This window comes from Oreochromis niloticus, unplaced genomic scaffold (assembly GCF_001858045.2).
Source record: "Oreochromis niloticus isolate F11D_XX unplaced genomic scaffold, O_niloticus_UMD_NMBU tig00001669_pilon, whole genome shotgun sequence".
Taxonomy (NCBI): Eukaryota; Metazoa; Chordata; class Actinopteri; order Cichliformes; family Cichlidae; genus Oreochromis; species Oreochromis niloticus.
The window spans coordinates 79045-102654 of NW_020327445.1; the positions used below are offsets into that span (position 1 = coordinate 79045).

The 23610-nt window shown below is 41.2% G+C and overlaps 1 protein-coding gene and 1 long non-coding RNA gene across 2 annotated transcripts in view; one reads left to right on the top strand and one right to left on the bottom strand.

Moving 5' to 3' along the window:
• Positions 1-1655: 1655 nt before the first annotated feature.
• On the top strand, positions 1656-4506 carry LOC112844851 (uncharacterized). Its single transcript, XR_003217600.1, has 3 exons — positions 1656-1719; positions 3807-4240; positions 4393-4506. It is a non-coding gene; the product is annotated as an uncharacterized LOC112844851 (long non-coding RNA).
• A 3101-nt stretch (positions 4507-7607) lies between these two features.
• LOC106097555 (protein NLRC3-like) overlaps positions 7608-23610 on the bottom strand; it is a 48850-nt gene continuing 32847 nt past the window's right edge. Inside the window, exons 8-10 of the mRNA XM_025904448.1 lie at positions 15642-15815; positions 8286-8332; positions 7608-8137 (exon numbers count right to left, since the gene is read on the bottom strand). Of these exons, the coding sequence (XP_025760233.1) occupies positions 7608-8137; positions 8286-8332; positions 15642-15815 (751 nt within the window). The remainder of the gene's footprint in view (positions 8138-8285; positions 8333-15641; positions 15816-23610) is intronic.

Sequence of the window (23610 nt, forward strand, 5' to 3'; positions counted from 1 at the left end):
ATTTGGAAAAGGATGACAGAAAGGGGAACTTCTGTGTCTGCATTTATCTCTTAGAATTGATCAGTGTCTGTAGAAGAGGCAAACAATGTTCTTAAGATGCAAATTATGTGCTTGTAAACGCATGAGGGGGCGTCATAATACCCTGATGTTATAAAAGCAATCTGAAGTGTATTTTTGGGTGGGGATTTACAACTGATGGTTTCCAGTGTACGTCTCCCCACGCTGCGTGCATTCATTAAAATCAATTGTTTGATTGACCTCTTCTGGACCATCATTGTTTTACTCTCATCCTCAATTTCGGACCCTTAACATAATGTAACACGGGTGTTTTTGTTTGTTCATGTTTAGCGCGTTGGGTTGTGTTTTTAAAGCGAATGTTACGTTTTTAAAGCGTGTTATGCGACAGGTGTGTGTAGCACTGGTTACACATCTCAATGGGAGAGCATTAGTCGAGACCACACCTTTACCTGACGTACAACGTGACGTATGGTGCACACTTTCAAAACAACAATGGCGGATAGAAGATATTGATCGAGGCGACTAATGCTCCTTTCGCTGGTTGCCAACCACCATTAAATAACAAGAAGAAGAAAATATTGATCTGCTTTTCTTAGCTTTTCAGAGTGATGATGAGATGGTGGAAGAACAACAGAGACAATTTACGGACCGTTAACATGTGCAACTTAGAAGTAGTCAGAGGTAACTGGATGGAGTTCAGTCAGGTTAAATGCATGGTTGATTGGATTATATCTGAAGATCGTATGCTATTCGTGACAACTCTGCTAGACTCCAAATTTCTCGTCCATGAGGGAGTATCTCAAAAGTAAATGAAACAATTAAACTTAAAACTTTTCCCCTAAAACGGACTGACATGGGAAACATTAAAGTTGGACTGACACCAGCTAATCAGTCTGAAGGTAAGTGCTTTTTCACTTATTCGACAGAAGTCAGAAATGCGTTCTTATTACTGTTTGTTTTGACTTTTAAGCTACCCAGCCAGGTTATTTTCATTCAAATGCTAAGACAAAATATCAATATCTATGAATGTGGAGACTCAAAAGACTAGTTAGGTAATAGTTGCCGATGGATTTATGAGACTTGATAGAAAGTTGGACGTTTGCAACAGGTGAATCGGTGAACTACCGAGGTTGCCCAAATGCTTAAAGCTGTTAGCTGGTCAGTGTTTTCAGGTGTGCTTGTACTACCTGTACGGTGCGGAGTGCTGACTTAGTCAGGCTAAACCCATTAAAGCGTCGAGCTCAAATATCTTTTCATTTTTGTGCACTGCTCTCTTGTCTTTTGTCAGCACACATTTTCCGTTTATTGAAGCCTTTTGTGAATAATTTTGATCATGTAAAAACTGGGAATTGGTCCCTATTGACAATACTCTTATTTTTCTTTCTTTCTTTTTTTGTTTTTTTTGCATTGCACATGTCATTTAGGAAAGGTAATTGGTCATTGAACTTTTTGCAACTATGTGTATTTGTAAATTTTGTGGCTTCCGTGCACGCAAATTTATATTGTTCAGTTTGCATGTTAAAAGCCACAAACATGTAGCTAACTATAGGCTTTCTCGTGGAACTGAGAACTGTCCTGCTACTTTCAGAACATTTTCTGCCTTTCATTCACATATGACTAGGAATCACCGAACAAGAAGGGAGACCACTGAGGAGAAGTTCTATGAGTTCACGGGTGACCTCAGCTGTCAAGTTCCTGGATGTGGGAATGCTGCACAAAACTTTACAACTCTGTGCCCATCTCAGATTTCACATCAAACACAGGAAAAAAGTATTATGTCCATTTGAAGGTTGCTCTAAATACTTCAGTGTCCGAACATCATTTTCCAGCCGTATTTCTCGAAAACATAAGTAGACAGTTCAGCAGTCAAGGCAACAAGAAATTGGGGAATTTGCCATAATACAAGGACAGGACACAGTTAATCTATTAGAAGACAGTTGGCTTTGTGTAATGCAGGCTAAAATGCTCTTACCAACCAGCACTATACAGAGCATCATAGAGGAATTTCAGGATCTTCTCAGCTGTGCAATGCACGATGTTCTTGCAGTACTGTCTGACAAACTGTCTTCATTTAATATTCCACAAGCAGAAGTGGACAAAATCAATCAAGAACTTTTTTCATAGAGGACTATATATATCTGAGACACAGTAGGTTTCCTGACAATGCTTTAAAAGCACAACATCACTATTTGTTACATTATGCAGAGCTTATCCTTCACTTTGGACCACTCATTCGTTTGTGCACCCTTAGGTTTGAAAGCAAGCACTCGTATTTCAAAGCATGTCCAAGTTCAGTCTTGCATAACTTTGTCAACTTATGCAAGACTGAACGGCATCAGTTACTGCAGTCCTACTTCTCAGTGGGCCAAATGTTTCCACCTATGGTTCAAATGATTGGAGAAACAAGTGATTAGAATCCTCATCTTTACAACGCTCTCATTCAAGAAGCTGTGGCAAACTTTAGATGTGTCAGCAGTTGTGTTAAGAGATTTTTTAGGATTTTAGGATTTTTATTATGTTATGCTTAAAAGTACATTTCATTATCTAGATGTGTTTGCTCTTTCAGTGTTCAGCTTAAATAGAGAAGTTACGCTCTGTTCAACAGGAAGCCTGCATGCAGCACAGTTCTATTTTATCTCTTCCTGTACATGCTACACGAATATGCTTGGGGTATAAATAAAACCTGACAACTGTTCCAGGGCGCGAGTCTCCCTGAGTCTCACCCGTGTACACGTTAACCTGTCTGAGCGTTTTTATTCTGACCTGAGTTGCAATACAGGAAATCTCCTGACAAGTTGTCTACAAAGGTACCAAGTATGTCAAAGGCTATGTTTCCATTGTAGATGACACTGATGATGGCTTGGTTTTTGGGAAGATAACTGTTATACTTGTTAACGATTCTGAATTGTACTTTGTGCTCGAGGTGCATCACTCAGTACTCCTCATTGACCTTGGACTTCACTGCTTGCGTTGCCCTACAGAAAGAAGAGTGTGTGTAAATGCTGACAGTCTGATGGATTATTACCCACCACCACTTTATAACATGGCAGTCCTTTTTGTTGTCTCCCTACACCATTCAGTTTCCTCTTAATTCTCTTTCAGGGATGGAAATTGAAGAGGAACTTACAAGCCTCCTGCCAACACTAGACAGAGAGAAAATAATCTGCATTGTAGAACATCTGACAGACGTTATTGGTGTACAACAAAAAAGTGATCTTTTGTTTCTGGAGGCAGAAGATCTCAAACCCTTTCTCACACCAATTCAAATACGTAAACTACGTCTTGCATTTAAAGGAGGTTTGTGTAGGTTCTGTACAAATCATAGACTTGAGTCTATGATTTGAAGGTCACTCATAGACTCATATGTCACTGATTAGCTTGATTAGCTTTTTTTTCTCTTCACCATACTACACATGTACTTTGACAGTATAATATTGAAGAGCGTTTTGGGGCTCACATTGTCTGGTAGTTAATTAACATGGAAAACATAAACAAAAGTAGAGACTAAATCTAACACCATTAACCTTTCATTGGTAGTGGTACAACTAAGGGTTTGAAATTGTGACATACTGTAAAATATATTGACTCAAGGTCTTTTCAATGCAAGACCTTGAGTTTGTAGTTCTTTTGCAGTCCTGGGATTGCTTCTTTTCATTTTCAGACAAGGTCCCCAAAAACTGCCCTTCCTAATTGAAGGGTTCATTTTTTAGTGAGGACATATTTGTTGACATAGTAGCTTTTTAAAGTAACTTTTCCAATGATCTTTATTTATTTATTTATGTGTTTAGATGGCAACAGACCAGAGAACCTGAATGACACCATTACTCTGGAGCCTTGCCCTGCTGCATCAGCTGAAACATCAAGCCATCCACGTCCACCCCTCCTCCTCCACGTCCACCACTATGTACAACCATTACTCCAGCTCTTTGGTCTCACACTTACAGATTCCTTGGGAAAGATTTCCACTCCGATTGTCGCATGCAATCACAAGAGGGGACAGAGCTCATCCAGAGGACAGGAGAAGTCAGCTAATTGTGATAGATGATGAATGAATTATCCCTAAGTAACTCATTATTTCAAATCACAACTCAATGTTACTGTATGTTACTATTTATTGTGGCATGTTTTAAGGTTTTTTGTAAGGATAAACCCTGAAGAGGGAACAAAATGTACCTCCAAGGTTGGGACAAGCAGAAAGACTGGGACCACTGTGAAGCCAAAGGTTGTTCACATTAACTCTCATGTCACAACTTTCCTCCAGCGGCTTACTGAATTTGAGTGAAAAACTTCAAATTAGGTAACTGTTTTTGCCATTTATAGTGAATTTCTTGTATAATTTAAGTGACCAATGTGTTGTTACCTGTGTCTCCACAGATGATCCATGGCCCATGCTTTCTGGACATTTACACAAGACGAACAACAATGGAGACAAGCTCTCTCGCCATCTTGCAAGACGCTGTCTCTGTCCAATAGGTTTTTTGAGTGCAACAGTTTTGATTTTTTTTTCCTTCTTTTACCCGTTTGTTAAAAATTATTTCAGCTACTTACACTTTAGTTGTCACATGTATTGGCTCACCCTAACAATCAATGAACTCAGTCCACAAAGCAAGATCAGGGTTCAGTGCAGGTCAGTCAAGTTCCTTCACACCACACACGCTCATCCATGTCCTTGTGGACCCTGCTTTGTGCATTGATTTGGTAATGTGAGCCAGTATTTTGGATAAAGTGTATATAAAGGCAGAAGTTTGGGGCTTGATATTATATTCATTACAATTACAATTCAGTTTATTTGTATGGTGCCAACAAAATGAATGCCAAGGCACTTCACATTGTAGGTTTAAGACCCTACAAAATATAACTAAGAAAACCCAACACTTGAGTATATGTTGTCTGCCATGATATGGATATGACATAATATCGTTATTGTTTGTACAACCATCTGAGAAAATAATGGATTACATGGTTTAGTAAAAACAAGTGCTTCCTCAGTGAAAATGTGTTTTCAGTTCTTTTCAGTTTTTGATTTTGGAAATGTGTATTTCAGCAGGGAAAAATCAGAACAAATAAAAAGTGGTGTGAAACACATGAATTATTTTGTGTGTGTGTGTGTGTGTGTGTGTGTGTGTGTGTGTGTATCTATCTATCTATCTATCTCAATCAATCGATCTTTAGTGGGTATTGAAGCGAGATCATTCAACTGCAGATCAGACAACAAACGACGGAGGCACCAGACAAGTGCAATCAAACGATGAGTTTATTGACAACGGAGAACAACCATCAGCATATGGCCTGTTTTGCTCTGATAAAAATACACTGAGTTCTGGTTTTATAGCATAGAGGATCACACCCCCACATACACGTCAAATACAGGTCAAAAATACATTGTGTACAGTCATTGTTTACAGACAAGGGTACATCTTGTACATCTTAATAACTATAAACAGACATATAACTTCTCTTTTTGATAACACCTTCCTTTTAAGGTAATAACTTCAAGCTTCAGGGCCTCTAAGGGCTAATAATGGACCCTCGTCCTCAATCACTAAGTAGACAGAATTGGCGCAGGTCTTAAAAAGAAGCAGAAGACACTTGGGCCTTCGCTCAGGCCTACTACTAGATTTATGTGTATTGTAAGCATGCATGCAATTAACCTGCTATGTTCTCATCTTCCCTCAACATGTATCACCTGGACACTCTCACCAGTGAAGCTTAAAACCCTCTTGGATAGAACATCAACTCTAAACAAGCACAGATATGCAATGTGTATAAAATGAACTAAACCTGTGAATAGAATGAATGTGATGACAAACATATTCAATGAAATATGAACCCTGTAAACAATATTACTGATAAAATAATACTGTAGAACATGTTATTAATGTATTTATCATAAGGCAGGTTATATGATAGCAATAAAAGAATCTCTAAATCCCAACAGTAAATATATGTTTTTATATAAATATAAATAAATAAATGGTACCTTTTTTTTAAAAATACAATACATTTTTTTTTAACCCTCCAGTCTCTTACAGTATGTTACTGTTTCCTTAAATTACGGTAAATTACGACGTGTTAAACAGTAAATGACCGCCTGTAGGAACACGGTATCCTCTAGCAGAGATGAATATTTTTGGTACTGATGATGCGTGATAACGGTAAGTTACTGGTAAATATACCGCAGTTTATTACCTTGTAGTAGGTAATACACGGTAGTATACCAATTTCTTAATCACAGTATGATGTTACTTTGTTGACGTAAATTACGACATAACGACATAACGGTATCTCACTGGCGACAGTGACGCCAGTGAGATACCGTAAAAAAAGCTACGGTGCGTTACCGTAATTTGTCCAAGAGTATTATACCACAACAGCAAAAAATGGTATCATCCTGCAGAACGGTAAGCTACCGTAACACGGCGTCACGGTATGACGCTGGCAACAGTGACGCCAGTATGTTACCGTAAAGTGGCGATGAAAAGTCTAACAGTGTGATGTTTCTCTGGGTCAGCAGCTTCTCCATCAGAGGTTCACATGGAGCTGATCCAGTATCTCCAGTAACTGTGTTCTGTGCCTCACTGGTTCATCCTTCTGTCTGTGTGACGTCAGTCAGATGTTAAACTCTGTGATCTTCACTGTGTCACAGAGTTCAGTGAGTCCCGTTATTCACAGGATCAATCAGATCATCAGAGAACAGCTGATCAGCAATCAGTGGTGCCAACAGCACCTCCTGTGGTGAGAGGATGCAATAATGCAATGTAGCATTTTTACACTGAACACTTCCAGTCATGGAAACTGTGTGTTGGATCTGTGTGACGTTGCTTTCTTGTGTTGCTTTCTTGGTTAGAGTTCCTCACAAATGTCCAGATTATTCTTCTAATGAGGCGTCGACCATGTTTTCAGTTCTTTGGAAGAAAACATCGCCCTTTGCCATCCTTACTTTTCTTTGACTTCTTCAAATGCAGCTGAACTCCAGCTGGTATTTGATTGGACTCTGCAGCTGTTTCTGGTCATCAGTTCATTCCTGCAAACCTCTGAACCTGAACAACAATGATGCTGCATTGCTGGCTGATCCCAAAAGGTTGATTCTGTTCATCTGGACGTTTTCAGAAACGTTTGCTCACTGATCAGGTGACTTCTTCAGTCTCAGCTGACTGCAGCTTTACAACCTTACAAACAGCACATTTGCACAATGACTGGAACCAGCAGCACCTGATATATATGATACTAATATAATACATATACATTTATAATCCATACTAATGATGAAGGAGCTGAGCTCACAGTGTTCATTCAGTGAACTACTCAGTTTATTTTGGGCCTCAGAAATGCTCACTCTGTTTGTACATCACTGTCAGCAATAGACTCATTCTGCTGTGTGGACAGGAACACATGTGACATCACTTCCTGTTTGTTTGTGACTGAAGAGGAAGAAGTTTACAAGGAATCATTTAGAAGAGTTTCAAACATCAACTGATTGAATCCATGAATGTGAAAACGTGTTTGTGAGTGAAAGAGACAGACATGTACAGACTGAACTATCTGTTCAACAGTCAGAGTGTTTCTCTAACAGGAGACACTCTTTACACTCAGCACAGGGACACTGAGGAACCAGGACAGACTGTAAACCCAGGATAAAGAGTTTGAGTGAATGTGGTGTTGAAGGTGTGGAGGTGGATCAGAGTGTCAGAGGAGACTCTGTAGAAGGACAGAGTGCCAGCAGGACAGTCCACATACACTGCTGCTCTGTTAGAGACAGAGGAGGAGGAGGAGGAGGAGGAGGAGATGGATGTTTCTCTGTTATTGTGCCAGACACAACGAGGACCATCATTAGAGCAGTACAGACTCCAGGACTGATCATTGTATCCAAACCAACAGTCACTGTCTCCTTTCCTTCTGATGCTTCTGTAACTCACTGATATATCAATGTTTCCTCTCCACTCGACCTCCCAGTAACAGCGACCAGTCAGACCATTTCTACACAGCAGCTGAGGAACATCAAATCTATCTGGATGATCAGGATATGACCGAACCTCCTCCACATGTGTCACCTTCCTGTTGTCAGACAGTTGGAGCTTTGTGTTCACTGTGTTTGTGTCAATCGTGAGTTGACAGGAATCTGATGGAGAGAACAAACACAATCCAGCTGCAGTTATTGATCCATCATCTGTTCATTGATTGACACTTTGATGATGACTCCTGACATGATGAAGATGGTTGAATGTGTGCTGCTTTGTTTTCATGAATCCCATTAAAAACACACTTACACTTCCTCAGACCTGGTCTCAACCATCGGACTCCAGCAGGCTCCACCCTGAAAGGAGGAGGGGTCAGAGCAGTCAGCATGCACACATGGACATTACATGGCTCTCACACACACACTGTTACACACTGAGCTCAAAGCTCGGCTCCACTGTTTTATTCAAAGAAATCTACATTTATTTATCAGCACATTTAAAAACAGGTTGAGCCAAAGTGCTGCACAGAGTAGAGATAAAATAGGAAACATACACAGTAATTACTATAAATACTCGTCAGAACTGAAAGCTACAGAGTACAAATGTGTTTCCAACCGGGTTTTAAAAATGTCGAGTGTTGGTGACGACCTAATGTGAAGGGCGACTGTTCCAGAGTTTGGCTGCAGCCATCGATAAAGCTCACCTCTGTTTCTACGGCTAGTTCTGGTCAGAAGCTACTTATCTGCTGACCTGAGGGCTCGACTTGGATTATTTTTGTTAAAGAGAGATAAGATGGAGCCAATCCATTCAGAGACTTAAAGACAAACAACAAGATCTGGAAGTGGATTCTACGACGTACTGGTAACCAGTGGAAAAAGCTGGTGATGGGTCGTCTAGCACAGACCCACCGCTGGAACCTGACAATTCATGAGGGAGAGAACTGTGACAGCGCCGTTCCTTCGCTTGACCTCAGTCGCTCTCGTCTGCTCCCTCCTAACACTGCTCTTTATTGAGGTTACATGAATATGCATAAGTTCATTAACATATTACGTCTTACACAGGTATGAACAAAGAGCACCAGTCTGTGCATAGAGTAGGTGTGTGTGTGTGTGTGTGTTCCAGATGTGACCCTGTGACCCCAAAGCTGGTGCTAAGAGTCCAGCGGTCCCCCTAACAAAGGGCTCTTATACTTAACCAGACTCAGAGTAGGTGTCCTCCTATACCATAAATCAGTAAGAGAAGGTACGACCTCTCTCATGACCCCAAGTTGTGTGTGCATGCCAGAGGACTCTGGAAGGAACACAGAGTCTTTACAGACTACTAAGGATCAAACCTCTATTATGCAATCGATTATAAAACTCATATATGAGTAAATATTTCTAAGCATAAATGACAATCAACGCCTAATGCTAAGTATACTGCCATTAGCGGCTAATTCTAATTAGTGGTGAATAATTATTACCAGCTAATGCTAATATCGTTTTCCCTTCCCTTTTAACAATGCGAGCAGCTAGTGCTAGGTAGGCTGATGCTAGCAGCTAATGCTAATTTGATGTGAATTAGCATTATATTAGTGAGGAGTTAATGCTAAGTAGACTGCCATTAGTGGCTAACTCTACTTAGGGGTGAATAATTATTAGCAGCTAATGCTAATAAAGTTTTTCTCTTTCCTTATAACAACTTTAGCAGCTAATGATAATTTGATGGGAATTAGCATTATATTAGTGAGCAGTTAATGCTAAGTAGGCTACCGTTATTAACTAGTGCTACTTTGACGTGAATTAGTATTATGCGCTAATGGTAATACTGTTTTCCCTTACTTTTTAAAAATGTCAGCGGCTAATTCTAAGTACGCTGTTGTAAATAGCTAAGGCTAATTTAATGTGAGTTAGCATTATCTAATAATGCTAACACTGTTTTCTCTTCTCTTACTTAAAAATGATAGTAGCTAATACTAATACTCTTTTCCGTTGAGTAACAACGATGTGAGGAGTTAATGCTAAGTAGGCTGACTTTAGCGGCTTATTCTAATTAGGGGTGAATAATTATTAGCAGCCAATGCTAATACCGTTTTCTCTTTCCTTATAATAATATGAGCAGTTAATGCTAATTTGATGTGAATTAGCATTATATTAATAAGGAGTAAATGCTAAGTACGCTGCCCCCATTCTCTCCATACCTGAGAGTGTCCAGTCTCCAGCCTTGATCCTTCAGTCCAGCCGACAGCAGCTTCATTCCTGATTCTCCTGGATGATTGTATCTCAGGTCCAGCTCTCTCAGATGGGAGGGGTTGGAGCTCAGAGCTGAGGCCAGAGAAGTACAGCCTTCCTCTGTGATCAGACAGCCTGACAGACTGCAGACACACAAAACAACAATCCATCTGTTATTCATCTCTATGGCAGCATAACTAATGGATGGTTCAGGGTCACCTGATCCAGCTCGAACTATAAGCTTTATCAAAAAGGAAAGTTTGAAGCTGATCTTCAAAGTAGAGAGGGTGTCTGTCTCCTGAACTCAAACTGGGAGCTGCTTCCACACCCAGTCCAACATAGCCAGGCTTTCTTTGCTGCTTTGACAAAACCTCAAATCCCAGTCAGAGATGATGAGCATCATCACAGTGATGATCATTTCTCTGTTAACCCAGGCTTTCTGCTTCAGGATCTGTGCACGCTCACAGAACAAGGAGACCTTTAAACATCATTTCACTAAATGGATGGACTGGGCTCAGCCTACAGATGAACTGGTGCCAGAGATCATAAAGAACATCAAACAGTCAAATTCAACACTTTAGATGGAAATATGAGAATAATGCTGCAGACAATCATGAACCTGCTGAATTCATGAACATCAAGAATGCAGCAAGTGGTAAAATAAAGATTTGACCTCAGTGTTACTGTCTATTGCTAACATATTCCTAACATGATAGCTGCACTTTAGAGCTCTAAAACTGGAACTGACACATCTTTAAACTCTACATGTTACTCAGTACATTCAGTTCTGACACTCGCCCACAGCCCAACAAAGGAAACATGGAGATCACATCAGTTTGTCACCAAAGTCTAATTATTAGTGCAAGTTAACCTGTTATTATCTCGTTAACTCATTAACTGATTAACACCAACAATTATTTTATCGCACATTAACACAGTTTTTAAAATCATGATTATTGTGAAAGTGCTCACTGGCTCTGAATATAAAAGCCATGGGTCACAGGAGGGATGTTGACCAGTGCTGGCTTGAAATGGGGGTCATTATGCGTCTCAGCCAATGAGAAGATTGATGGTGGGCCTAATACACAGGTGTCGAACTCCAGGCCTCGAGGGCCGGTGTCCTGCAGGTTTTAGATGTGTCCTTGATCCAACACAGTTGATTTAAATGACTAAATCACCTCCTCAACATGTCTTGACGTTCTCCAGATGCCTGCTAATGAACTAACCATTTGATTCCGGTGTGTTGACCCAGGGTGAGATCTAAAACCTGCAGGACACCGGCCCTCAAGGCCTGGAGTTCGACACCTGTGGCCTAATACTACTGCAGCGCTCACTTGACCCAGGACAGAAAGAAAGGGGAGAGAAACATGGAGACAGGTACAGATCTTTGACATGGACATTTTAAACTGTTCCAGGAGGCAGTGTTGATACAACTAAAGTTATCTGGAAGCAAAATTGAGTTTTTTATTGTCGGAGTACTTCAAGTCTAAAGTATCACTTAAATGCATTACATGCTGTTGATGGCAGCAAACAAACGACCCAAACAAACAGTGACGGGAGGCTTGGGCAGACTACGTTGGATCAGCTTGTGGGAGGATTCTAGATAAACCAAAGAAAGACAAGCAAACAAACACCATAGTGATGTGGATAGCTACAAACTGCAGGCCGATTAGCGTTGTTGAAGAAGTCGGTCTGAGGAACGTTCTTAGGATCAACAAATGACGGCATGTATGAGCCTCAAGACGCACCATCACAAGAAGAACACATGAGCTTGTGGGCCACTTTAAACACAGTCCAGCAAAAGCTGCAGAACAGCAACAAACTGAACGTGGACAAAAGAAAGTCACTGATACAAGACAGTCCAACCAGATGGACTTCACTCTGGACATGATTCAAAAGGATCAGCAGAAACGAGCAGCCGCTCAGGGACACCCCCTACACACAACACCAAGGTTGCCATGGCAACTACAGCTGACACGGACAGAGTGCAGAGGTTGGAACCACAACTGGAAGTCTGCAGGTATATTTAACATGATGTATTTCTCAGTGTTCTGTCTGTGTGTGAGAGACAAACAGCCTCTGTATGTGTGTGTAAACACAGCATGAATATGTAGAGGACATGTTTGTGTATATAAGTACATGAATGCTCTGCATCATTTGAATCTTTGATTCTTGTTTCTGTTGCAGGTCTGTGACTGAACTTCTGGGAGGAGAAAAGTTGGTTTCATGCTCTGTGATTCTGTGTTTTGTTATCGCTCTCAGGTGATGGAGAGCTCAGATGATGACCCCGCCTACGTGGTCAAATTCAAGTCTACATTCAGAACAGACCTGGAGACACGCAAGCAAAATGCCAACATTGTATATGTGAAAACTGCTGCTGCACTGAAGCCAGATTCAAGGAGCTCAAGTGTTTACCCAGATCTTACTGAACTTACTGAAGGAACAGAGGGTTGTTGGAGGGAAACCTGTGGAAGCAACAACATCCGAGCCACCAGAGAAAAAGTTGCCCTATTGGTGCTTCATCAGAGTGTGAACAGGAGGAAGACTCAGCTGAGAACAGTGTGGTGGATACAGAGCAGAGCCCACCATCAGTACAGAGGCCTGTCCATTAGAGTGCTGCTCCAAACATGCAGCACATGTACTTGGCCACAGCTGCAACATCTGTACCTGTGAGAGCTTGTTCTCTGCTGCTGCTCATATTGTACAGAAGAAGAGAGTTTCTTTATCATCAGAAAATGTCAATGAGCTTGTGTGTCTTAGCAGCTGGCTCGGTGCAGAGGAGGAAGAAAATGTCAAGTCAGAAGAAGATAAATGCAGTTCATGTTGTCAACTCAACCTGGACGATTGAAAGAGTTTTTCTTTGTCTTGTTTCTGACTGAGATTCTCCAAAGGAAATCCAGCACAAACACACACTTCACACACTCAAAGTCCCTGCACAGTAAATGAGCTGATGAGCGTTTGTGCTGCTGCCTGATAACAGAAAAATAGTTCTGCTGGTTCCTGTTCTGAAAACACACATTTATAAATGTTCACTTGCTGTTGATCAAAGGTGCCTGTTATAATGTTATGTTGGTGGCTCTGGACTCTGAGGGAACTTTGTTTGGAACAAACTAGATCAAATGTTGACGTCCTGGCAGAGGCAAAGAACTTTGATTTGATATTTGATTAGATTCATGTTTCAGCTCAGACTGACAGAAATATTTGAACTGCTGCTGTGTTAAAGGGAACACTGCTGTTAGAAAGCACCTGATTTGTTTCTGCACACTGAATGTTGCACTTCTCATACTGCAGTACTATTAACATAAGTACACAATACACTACTTTTGAACTCATGATTGAATGTTGCTGTAACAAAGCCATTAATGCTGATTCAAAGTGTTCATGGTTTCCCAGCACAACAAATGATTGTACAAGTGTGACTGATCCACTTTCTAATGTGTGTGTAGCCACACTGTGTGTCACTGTGTCACAGGTGAGTCTGTGTATCCAGGTCCTATGAGGAGAACAGGATATAGTGACTGAGTCCAGCAGCTTAAAGTCTGACTCCATCCTCCATTTAAATAACTCACACCAACAACTGAACAGCTTTGCCTTTGTGTAGGTGACACTTCATTTTAATGTCCTTCTATTCTGGTTCATCTGGTTTCAGTTTCTATAAGCACACAGGTTTCATCAGTGAGTCTATGACCTCAGTAATCTTTGCTGGGCCTTAATGCTCTGAACAAAGCTGCACATCACAAGACTAAATAGAAACAGTCTTTCATTTCTCACTTCTATTTGACTTCAGCTCTCAATGTCCCACCATAACCCATGGAAAGAATTACTGTCCATCCAGGCTCCTGAACATGAAGCTGATGAAGGTGGAGTATTGTGAGGGCTGATGGAGATGATGATGAGGAATCCAGGAGCAGTGGGTGGATGGCAGCATCAGCATGAAGGATCAGTGTGAGAATACATCATCATCCACAAAGAAAACCAGTCTGAGTGTCTGACGCTCTTGTTAGAAAGACGCAGTCCCAGCAGTTAGCTTGTCTGCTAGTTAGCTGAGAGCTAACTCACTTATACATTGAAGACCAAACTGTGTAAACCAGGGGTGTCAAACATATGGCCCGTGGGCCAAATCCAGCCCTTGAGATAATTCCTTATGTCAAATATTAATGAATTTTCAGGCTTGCTGATAATCAATGTGAGCATGGCTGAGATTTTATTCTGATGAGCAAACCATGTGGCCAAACACTTTAAGAGACAGACTGGGATCATACCATTATGTGAAAGAAGACGAAAATGTCCCATAGACAGCAGGGTAGTGGTAGAGACCAGGTACACAGAGAAATGGGAGCTGTACTGAAATGCAATCATGTCAGGAAAGAGTGAAAAGGCAATTTCAGTGATATTGGAGACCACAAAGCTGAGTGCAGAATTCATATAGGAGATATACAGGAGACGCTGAGGGTAGAACTGATAAAATTAGGAGCTGGCTAAAGTGATACCCATTTTTATTTCCACCCATTTTCCATTGTGGAGGACAAACGGTTTCAAACTCGTCCAGGTCTTAAACCTCACGTGTGTTCTTCCTAATAGCAGTAAATGGATAAAAATAAGGCGTATATGAAAACACGGAATAAAAATTGCTGACTTTAAAAAGACTAAATGTACAGTTCAGTATTGAATACTACATAAAATAAACTATATATAAAGTGTGTCTGAATGGCAGAGATGCAGAAATATGTGCATATAGCACAGAGCCATGGCTCAGTGTCTGAATGAGTCTCACAGACCTGAATGTGCTGTTGAAGCCTTTTATAATTATAACGTAATTCTTTACTAGTTTGATCTGCTCCTTACCACAAGCGACCAGACGTAGAAGGTTTTGGACTTTTAACTATATTTTCTTAAGTTTTACAACTTTTCTTACTGTTAAAAACCTCGTTATGGCCATTCATGCTATACAAAGTAATTAGACATGTGTGGTATCTACAGAAATGTCAGAATCTCAGCTAAAAGTTCACAAAACCATCTCAACAACCACCAAACAGCTGAAACAGCAGGTGAACAGATTACACAAAAAGATGTAAACACAAATCCCCCTGATCAACTGTTTTTTTAAACATGAAGCGTAGTTTTGGACGTTCATTTACTGCTGGTTCAGTGAATTTTGGTTGGACAGTGATGAAACCTGCAGTCTCAGAATCTGTGAGAAGTCTGCTTTCAGCACGCAGCAGCATTGTTGTGTTGTGTGCTGTGGATTCACCTCTGCAAACTCATCACTGTTTTACCATCATGTTTCTACTTACACAATAACAAAGGAAGCAGTTCCAAGGAACTACTTCCTGTCTTGTTAACATAAGATTATGTTGCCCTTCAAAACACCTCCACTTCTCCTCTTATTAGAGGACTGCCTTATTATTAATTTGCTAATTCTGTCAGTTGATGAAAAAACAATGTTTGATCTCACCTGAGAGTTTCCAGTGTACAGTGTGGACTCTTCAGTCCTTCAGACAGAAGCTTCACGCCTGAATTCTTCAGGTTGATGTTACTCAGGTCCAGCTGTCTCAGATTAGAGGTCTGAGAGCTGAGAGCTGAGGACAGAGCTTCACAGCTTCTCTCTGACAGGTCACAGTGACTCAGTCTGAAAAATAACAGATAAACAATTACAAAAATAAAACACTTATGTTGAAGTGTAATGAGATACTATTATTTTTAGCAATATTTAATCTTGTTTTTGTCAGGAAACTGAGCACTGATGCAGAGCAACATGTGGAGAGAATCAGAGAAGAAGTGAAGAGAGAACAGCAGTAAAACAACACTGAATTGTTCAGTGTGCTTTTAGTATCAACAAAATGTGTCAAATTTCTTTATTTTGTATTTGTTTTAGTAGAATTGATGATTATCACTTAGATAACAACCACAGGCCAGGTCTAAATTGCACTTTGGTAACAGTTACACCCAGAAATATTTCAGAAATGTGGACAATTTGTGCTCCAATGTATTTAATATTGAACAAACTGAGTACCGATGACCACTTAATATTTTTGATATTTTATTTGAGTTGTTCCACCTGATCTGTGTTAACTAGAATAAACATTTAAAAACTGAAGCTATGATCACATATTTACTTACAGAGCTTTGTTGGAGGCTTTGACCACTGGCAGCAGCCTCAGAAGAGCCTTTTTAAAGGCTCATGTTCTCACTTAGATCATTTATTTCTACTTACATTTCTTTCTGGGAAAAATACTTTGAAAACAGGAACTATTTTCCCCAAAAATCAGCCCTGGATTAGCAAATCTGTTGGAGCATTTGGAGCCTCGCTACATGCTTCCTAACCGTGGCATTTCATCTCGGCAAAAATTATCCCAGAGAAGTAAAGCAAGTGTGTAAGTTCATCCCTGAATGTTTGCATAGTATTTCCATGTTAATCTTAACAACTGATATATTGAGCCACAGCTGGACTGGCCATCGGAGTTCCATATAGAAGTGAAAAAGAAGCGATTTGTCCCGTACTTCAGCTAGAATTAAAAAAATAGACACAAAGCTGGAGTTATTCTGTCTTTGCTGCGCAGTTGCATCTACTTCTCTCATTCACTCCCCCTTCCTCTCCTGTTATTACTTCAAACATGAAACTGATCAATGATCAGCTGATCAGCTTTTCTGCCGCAAATCCTGTCTTTCTTGTTTGTTTATCACCCACTTTGCGCTAGACAAAGGAGACCAGCGGATAAACAAGAGCAGCACTTTTAAGCGTGATCAGCTGTTGTTAGAATGTATTTAATATTACTTTCTAGTATCAGCTGAGGTTTGCTGGAGTCAGAACTGTAAAAGCTGCTGGTCATGATGTCGGTTTGGATATGTGGTGAGAGGGAAACATGAAGATGAAACCAGGAGATGTCCTTACTGAATCATCAGAGCTGAACAGGTGATGGAGAAACAGGTTTACCTTTTAGGTGACATGAATGAGTTGAAGGGAAGTTATGAGCTGTTTCTGAGAGACAAATAACACCAGGATCCTTTTCTACGTAGCTGACAGCTGGTAACTGTGCAGGGGCGGGTCTAGCAAAGTTTTGTCGGGGGCCAGGTAGGGCATTAACAGGGAAAGGTGGACACAAATAAATACTTTTCTTTGTTATGTCATTTAAAAACTTTGAATAAATAATTATATGAATCTTACAACAAAAGTGGTCATCTGATTAAATGTATCGAAATTCATTATTAAATATAATAACTAATAAGTCTAATATATACCCTAGTAAGCTATAGTACTTTTTTCTTTGGGAAGATACCATAGTGCAGTCTGCAATTCTGTTGAAGATGTTGAATCTGTTCAATTATTGTAGAAAAATAATTGATTTCTGTGAATTTGTTTTACACTTGCATTAAATTAAAGTTGATTACATCCATTAAGGGTGGGGGGTGGTTCCCTAATATTTTTGCTGGGAGTTGGCAACCCTATTAGTTAGGTTGCTTAATATTTCCACGAAGTACTCTTTAAAATACCAGAAAAGGGAGGATGGTTTAGGTTTAAATTTATTAGATTGATCAGTGTTGCTGAACTATAAAACAGTTTTATTGATTACAAAATACGCTATATCGGATTCATATCGGTATCGGCAGATATCCAAATTTATGATATCGGAATCGGTATCGGACCTTAAAAAGTGGTATCGTTTCATCTCTAGTACAAACAGAGTTCAGCCATATGAGAGTGAGTGGGCGTTTATCAATATGCGTACTTGTGCATACTTGCGTTCTCGTGTACTCGTGATACGTCATCAGTCGGAGACCAAGTACTGTTCCAATTCGAAGTACGCATCACGCCGAGAACGCGAAAAAGTCCCGGATGTGTTCTCGATCCGCCCATTTTATCGAGCATGCATCGGTGTAGACTTGGGACAGCTATATATCCCAGAATGCATTTCGTCCAAAACTCAACAGCGGACTCCCGGCACATCGCCCCCCCCCTCCCCGCCCGCTTGCGGTCTTCTCACTACTCAGGTTAAAGAAACCCCAGCAGCTGTCTATAGTATTGGGTGTCCACTAAAATAAAAATAAAAGTGGTCTAACATCTCACCTGCTTGTTTTTATTAAGGTATGTACACGTATGTACATGTACACTATTTTTATTAATAGAGGTTTCACTACTGAGGTTAAAAATGATATATAAGTCACTTAGCTCACTTCTAAATGTTAATGTTTGGTTTATTTCAGTGTTTTATTTGTTCCTGAGTAAACCGGTTTGGCTGTGATTAAAGTTAAGCTTCATAACATGTTACTCACAGTTAAATTAGGAGGGGACGGCAGTAAAAACTCCGGACCTGTGACATCATCACGTACGCTGGTACAAATCACGAGTCCGTGCTCACGTACTTGAGAATTGAGAGACGGCCGACGAGTCCGTGCTCGCGTTCTCGGCAGGTACGTACTCCCGTGCGTTCTCGGCGGGTACGTACTCACCGAGAATGCGAGTACGTACTCGCGTACTTGGGCATTGATAAACGGCCAGTGTGAGTGAATGAGAGCACACACAGGACACTCTGATCTCTGAATGTGTGTGACTCAGTGAAAAAGAGGATTGTACTGGATATACTGTGACTGACAAACAGAGGTTAAAGAGCAAGGTGTTTGGATTAAAATGGATTATGCTAAAGTGAACGTGCTAATGAAATCTGAACTGACTGAAATGTGAAGTGAAGATAATTCAGATGTGAAAGACAGAGAGGGGGTGATAATAAGGTGGGGCTGGAGATCAGTGAAGGGCATGTAAATACCTGATTGGCTGACTAGATATCAGATCGACAGTTTCACAGTTTTCTCTGTGGATTATAACTTTAAGAAGATGTGACATTCATCAAGGAATCCTGCTCTCCGGATTATTTCCATGAACACTGAGCTGGAACACATCTACAGTGCTGGAAGTGCCCATCTCACCACCAACCTCTCTGTGCACATTCACTTTTTAACCCTTTGTGAGACAATAAAGATGTAAATCTGAGTATTTATCTATGTTAGTCCAAAAACCTCTAATAGGTTGGTTTAATCTTTCCAAGTCATAACTTCCCTTGGAGTCTGCGGTCCAGGCTCCTAAAATCATCCTAGTTTAACAAGCACTACAATCTAGAGGAGAGCTGCACTAACAGGTGTGACTGATAAGATCTGACCTGCAAGGATACTCAGGTTTACAGTATGTGTATCAGGACAAGCAGGGAGAGCCCGTTCTCACTCCCGAGGCGTAACATCCCGACGTTTTGTCACGTCCCGCGGCATTCCTGAGGAATGCGAAAGGTGACCTTCCACGTTGTGATGGTACGCAGCGGGTTCCAGCCCTGTATTGCAGCCCTAAACCTAACCTTATCCCTAAACCTAACCATAACCTTATCCCTAAGCTCAAACCTAACCTTGTCCCTAAACCTTAACCATAACCTTATTCCTAACCTTAACCAGCACTTTAATGACGTGAAATAGTGTTTTCCCAAGCGATTTTAAGGGAAAAAGCGAAGATGTGTAGATTGAGTCCAAACGGTTCTTATGTGTCCGCAGTTTTCCGATGTCGTCACGTAGGAACGCGTTGGGTGCCCAAAAACGTAATATGTTGATGATTTGTCACCTAGCATAAAATGTTACGCTTTGGGAGTGAGAACGTGTTGGCAGGGAAGACATGGACATCAAGTCTGTCAGGCTGCCTGAGTCTGCTCATCCATATCAGTTCAGAACTCTGCATTATCTACTGAGTCAGACTCAGAGGATCAGGGATCAGAAGTTCTACAAAAACCAGAACAAGACTTCCTGTATAGAGGTCTGCCGGTCTACTGATCCATAGTGTCAGCACAACTTTCACATCATATTCATCTCAGCACAACTAAAACATGGTGACTGACCTCAGAGTTTCAAATCGACATCGTGGATTCTCCAGAAGAACACACAGCTGCTTCACTCCTGAATCCTGCAGGTTGTTGTAGTCTACACTCAGGTCCAGCACTCTGGGATATGAGGGGTTGGACTTCAGCGCTGCTGCCAGATAATCACAGCTGATCTCTGACAAATCACAGTCCTTCAATCTGAATAAAAAATGAAAGAAGGTTCAGAATGTAGAAGTTTAGAAAATGGAAACTCCAAACAGCTGAAGCCAACAGGAAGCAGCTTCAAACAAACACAAACAAGAGAAAAAAAATGAATTTTTCACATTGAAGTTGTACATTTATCATAAAGTTGTCAAGTTTTGCCGTGTGAAATACAAAAAAACTGAACAGAAATTCTCAGAGTTGAACCCTCCACACAGAGGTTCAGTTTCCTCTTCTGGTCCCAAAGTGCAGAACAACAAGGTTTCAAACAGCTTCGTTCCAGCAGCATCAGCCACAGAAATGCAGAGAGAATTCTTTGGATCTCTTGGTTGTGTTGTATGATGCTGTGTTTGCATATCTGGTGTCTGTGTTGCTTTGTGAGGATGGATCATCTACTGCAGCCCCAGATAAACAGAGCTGGACCTGAACCTGGTAGCTTTACTTAGAAGACACTTGTGACGGGAACATGTGAGAAGTTTTGTGCAGGCAAGTGTTGATTTAGAGTCTGGGACGAGGTCTCCACAGTCTTTGTGGAGATCCACATTCTGCATACTGCCTGTGAGAAGCTGGAGACATTTCTCCTCCAAATCCACTGAGCAGCTGCTCGTGGTGGTATCATCTTCATGTGTGCGTGTTAGCATGAAGCCTCGGTGACACTCTGCTGTGGACACGGTCACAGCTGGACGCGTGATGGACGAGTCGTCCTTCCTGTTAAACTTCTTTGAGGTGAGCTTGAAGCTGCTGCTTGGGGCGCATGCACAGCTGGTTATTGTACTGGAAATGTTCTGCAGACGAGTCTACGCACTCACAACAAAGCTCAGTGTGGACGACGCTGTGCATGCTCCAATGCTGATTGGTTAGAAAGTGGGCGGGAACTGGAAGAGAGCGACAGAAGCGTTCAGCACAAACATGGAGGATCAAAGAAGAAGAACATGAGAAGCTCAGATGGAGGCTGCAGTGGACACTTTTCATTGTTTTAACACTCGCTTTCATTTCAGCTTCACCAACAGCAGCACAAGCAGAGCAGCCCACTGACTGCATGGCTGTGACGGCGCCCCCTGATGACTGTAAACCACTACAACATGTAGACGGCCGTCTGCTGCTCATTTCTTTGCCACCATCACAGGAGCTCTTTATCCTGTTCTTCACTCTCATTGGTCCTTTGTGTGCTTGTTTTTACAACAGTAGTCATTGTGATTGTTCAAAGAAGACAATCAGCTGTGACTAAATGTAGCTCCTACAGCAGTGATGGGAATAACTACTGAAGCTAATCCAGTATCAAAGCTCAGGAATCAGCAGCTCCCACCTCGTTTTCCTTCAACAACTGTTTTTAGCTGCTGTGTTTTTGTGTTTCTGCAGACCTCAGACATCCTGCTGCTCTGGAGAACTGAAGCTCTAAAGGGTTCAGCCTTTATCTCCAAGAAACAAAGCTGATCATGGAGACCCAGCAGGTCAGCTGATCTGTGGACAGCACCAGCATCTTTAACTAAGTCTGAGAGGTAAATGGTAAATGGCCTGTATTTGTATAGCGCTTTAATAGTCCCTAAGGACCCCAAAGCGCTTTACACAACCAGTCATCCACCCATTCACACACCGGTGATGGCAAGCTACATTGAAGCCACAGCCACCCTGGGGCGCACTGACAGAGGCGAGGCTGCCGGACACTGGTGCCATCGGGCCCTCTGACCACCACCAGTAGGCAACGGGTGAAGTGTCTTGCCCAAGGACGCAACGACCGAGACTGTCCAAGCCGGGGCTCGAACCGGCAACCTCCCGATTACAAGGTGAACTCCCAACTCTTGAGCCACGATCGCCCCGACGATGAGTGAGGTGAGCAGTCTTTGGAAGCCTTTACTGTCTGATAGTCTCAGAGCAGGATTTGGATCATTATTTGGCTTTTCTTCTATTATTATGTTTAGTTTCTGCTTCACAGATATTTCTGAGATGTTCTCTGAAATGTTTCCCACTGTTGGACAAACTTTCACAGTTTCTTCATAAAGGAGATCTCCTGTGGAGTCCATCTGTGATAATATGTTAAACACTGAATTATGATTCATATCTGAATGTACTGACTGTTAATTATTTATGAGAACATAATCAGTAAATATAAAGATGTTTGAGTTTGGCTTTGATGAATCAGAATAAAAGTAATAAAATAATGATTTTGGCAACAGGCCTAACTCAGGCCAGCTGACAGCCTGTGTACAAACAGAGTTCAGCCATATGAGAGTGAGTGAATGAGAGCACACAGGACACTCTGATCTCTGAATGTGTGTGACTCAGTGAAAAAGAGGATTGTATTGAATATACTGTGACTGACAAACAAAGTTTTAAAGAGAAAGGTGTTTGGATTAAAATGGATTATGCTAAAGTTAATGTGCTAATGAAATCTGAACTGACTGAAATGTGAAGTGAAGATTATTCAGATGTGAAAGAGAGAGAGGGGGTGATAATAAGGTGGGGCTGAAGATCAAACACCTGATTGGTTGACTAGATATCAGATCAACAGTTTCACAGTTTTCTCTGTGGATTATAACTTTAAGAAGATGTGACATTCATCAAGGAATCCTGCTCTCCGGATTATTTCCATGAACAGTGAGCTGGAACACATCTACAGTGCTGGAAGTGTCCATCTCACCACCAACCTCTCTGTGCACATTCACTTTTTAACCCTTTGTGAAACAATAAAGTTTTAAATCTGAGTATTACTCTATGTTAGTACAAACACCTCTAATAGGTTGCTTTGGCCTTTCCAAGTAATATCTTCCCTTGGATCTGCTGTCCAGGCTTCTAAAATCATCCTAGTTTAACAAGCACTACAATCTATAGGAGAGCTGCACTAACAGGTGTGACTGATGGGATCTGACCTGCAAGGATACTCAGGTTTCTCCAAAAGCTGAATCTGTTCATCTGGACGTAGCGTTTTGTGGGAGAAACGTTTCGTCACTCATCCAAGTGACTTCTTCAGTCTCAGCTGACTGCAGGTTTCCCCAATCTTATAAACAGTACATTTGCATAATGACTGAAACCAGCCCACTGAAGGAACAATGGGCTGTGAGGTCAGTTCTTGAATCTTAATTATGCAAATTCTCATGACCATTGATCAACAACCACTGACCAGATACTCATGTTTATGTGTATCAGGACAAGCAGGGAAGACATCAAGTCTGTCAGGCTGCCTGAGTCCGCTCAGCCACATCAGCTCAGAACTCTGCATCATCTACTGAGTCAGACTCAGAGGATCAGGGATCAGAAGTTCTACAAAGAGTAGAACCAGACTTCCTGTATAGAGGTCTGTGGGCCTACTGATCCACAGTGTCAGCACAACTTGCACGTCATAGTCATCTCAGCACAACTAAAACATGGTGACTG